The 923-nt window shown below is 45.6% G+C and overlaps 1 protein-coding gene across 2 annotated transcripts in view; it reads right to left on the minus strand.

The window, feature by feature from the left end:
- Positions 1 to 923, minus strand: part of LOC107099464 (oxysterol-binding protein-related protein 1-like) — a 64676-nt gene that overhangs the window by 59410 nt on the left and 4343 nt on the right. For both annotated transcript variants that reach the window (XM_015397600.1, XM_015397601.1), the window contains exons 2-3: positions 243 to 372; positions 70 to 155 (exon numbers count right to left, since the gene is read on the minus strand). In XM_015397600.1, coding sequence (XP_015253086.1) covers positions 70 to 155; positions 243 to 366 — 210 coding nt within the window. In that variant the 5' untranslated portion in view covers positions 367 to 372. The remainder of the gene's footprint in view (positions 1 to 69; positions 156 to 242; positions 373 to 923) is intronic.

Below are 923 nucleotides of genomic sequence, written 5' to 3' on the forward strand. Positions count from 1 at the left end.
TATACGTCTATTTTGAATTTATAGCCCTCCCCCCTGGAGAAACCTCCACCAGCCGCCTCTGAATGCTACCTTCAGGAGTTCCTCCACCACGTCTCGGTGCCCAAAGTAACAGGACAGGTGCAGAGGCGTCCATCCCAGGTTCCACTTGCTTTTACCTGAAAACAAAAACCAAACAAGACAAACTTGAAACCATTACAGCAGCGGATTGTAATTAAAACTACACCCAGATGTTAGTCACACACCTTTACAGTTGATGTCGATGTGCTTCTCCACCCAAGCCTCGGAACTGAGGAGCCCCTGAACTCCCAGCAAATCTCCATTCCGGGCATATTGGAGGAGCTGCTCCTCTGGTTCCACCTCCTCCATGGATCCCTGCAGGGAAAAACATGAAAGGATGCAGGAAGTGAAGCTACAGCGAGAGGAGAAATAGTAAGGAGTAGGAAATAATAAGAGCTTTTCTGACTGTGGCAGTAATAGAACATAAACCATAAGGCGACTGCAACACAACAACAAGAAAACAGTTTTAAGACCCATTTATTATTAGTAGAGACGCTTCATTCATTGTTTTTGTTGGATTCTAAACCCCTCATTATAAAAGAAGCAGCAGTAAGCCACCATATGTAGCTGCTTTTGTTTCTGCTCAGCTCTTTCTAAGTGCAGCCCCAGCAGCTCAGCCAGGCTGCTTTGATCTGAGCCTGGGTGGCTGCAGCAGCACATCGCCTCATTCCTTTGTCAGCTGTTGTACTCCAGGATCAAAGTTTTACAAAGCTTTAGCAGCTAGAAAATAACTAGACCTTAGAGTAGTTGGTGATTCAGAGTGGATACGGCGACTGCTCAGGTTAAGTGATGTCAGAACAAGCCAAGCAGAGATGATAAAGCAATTAAACAGGAACAGCTTACAGCCACTCAGCTTTCTGTGAAAA

The sequence above is a fragment of the Cyprinodon variegatus genome, unplaced genomic scaffold, assembly GCF_000732505.1.
Source record: "Cyprinodon variegatus isolate N-32 unplaced genomic scaffold, C_variegatus-1.0 Scaffold872, whole genome shotgun sequence".
NCBI classification, from domain to species: domain Eukaryota; kingdom Metazoa; phylum Chordata; class Actinopteri; order Cyprinodontiformes; family Cyprinodontidae; genus Cyprinodon; species Cyprinodon variegatus.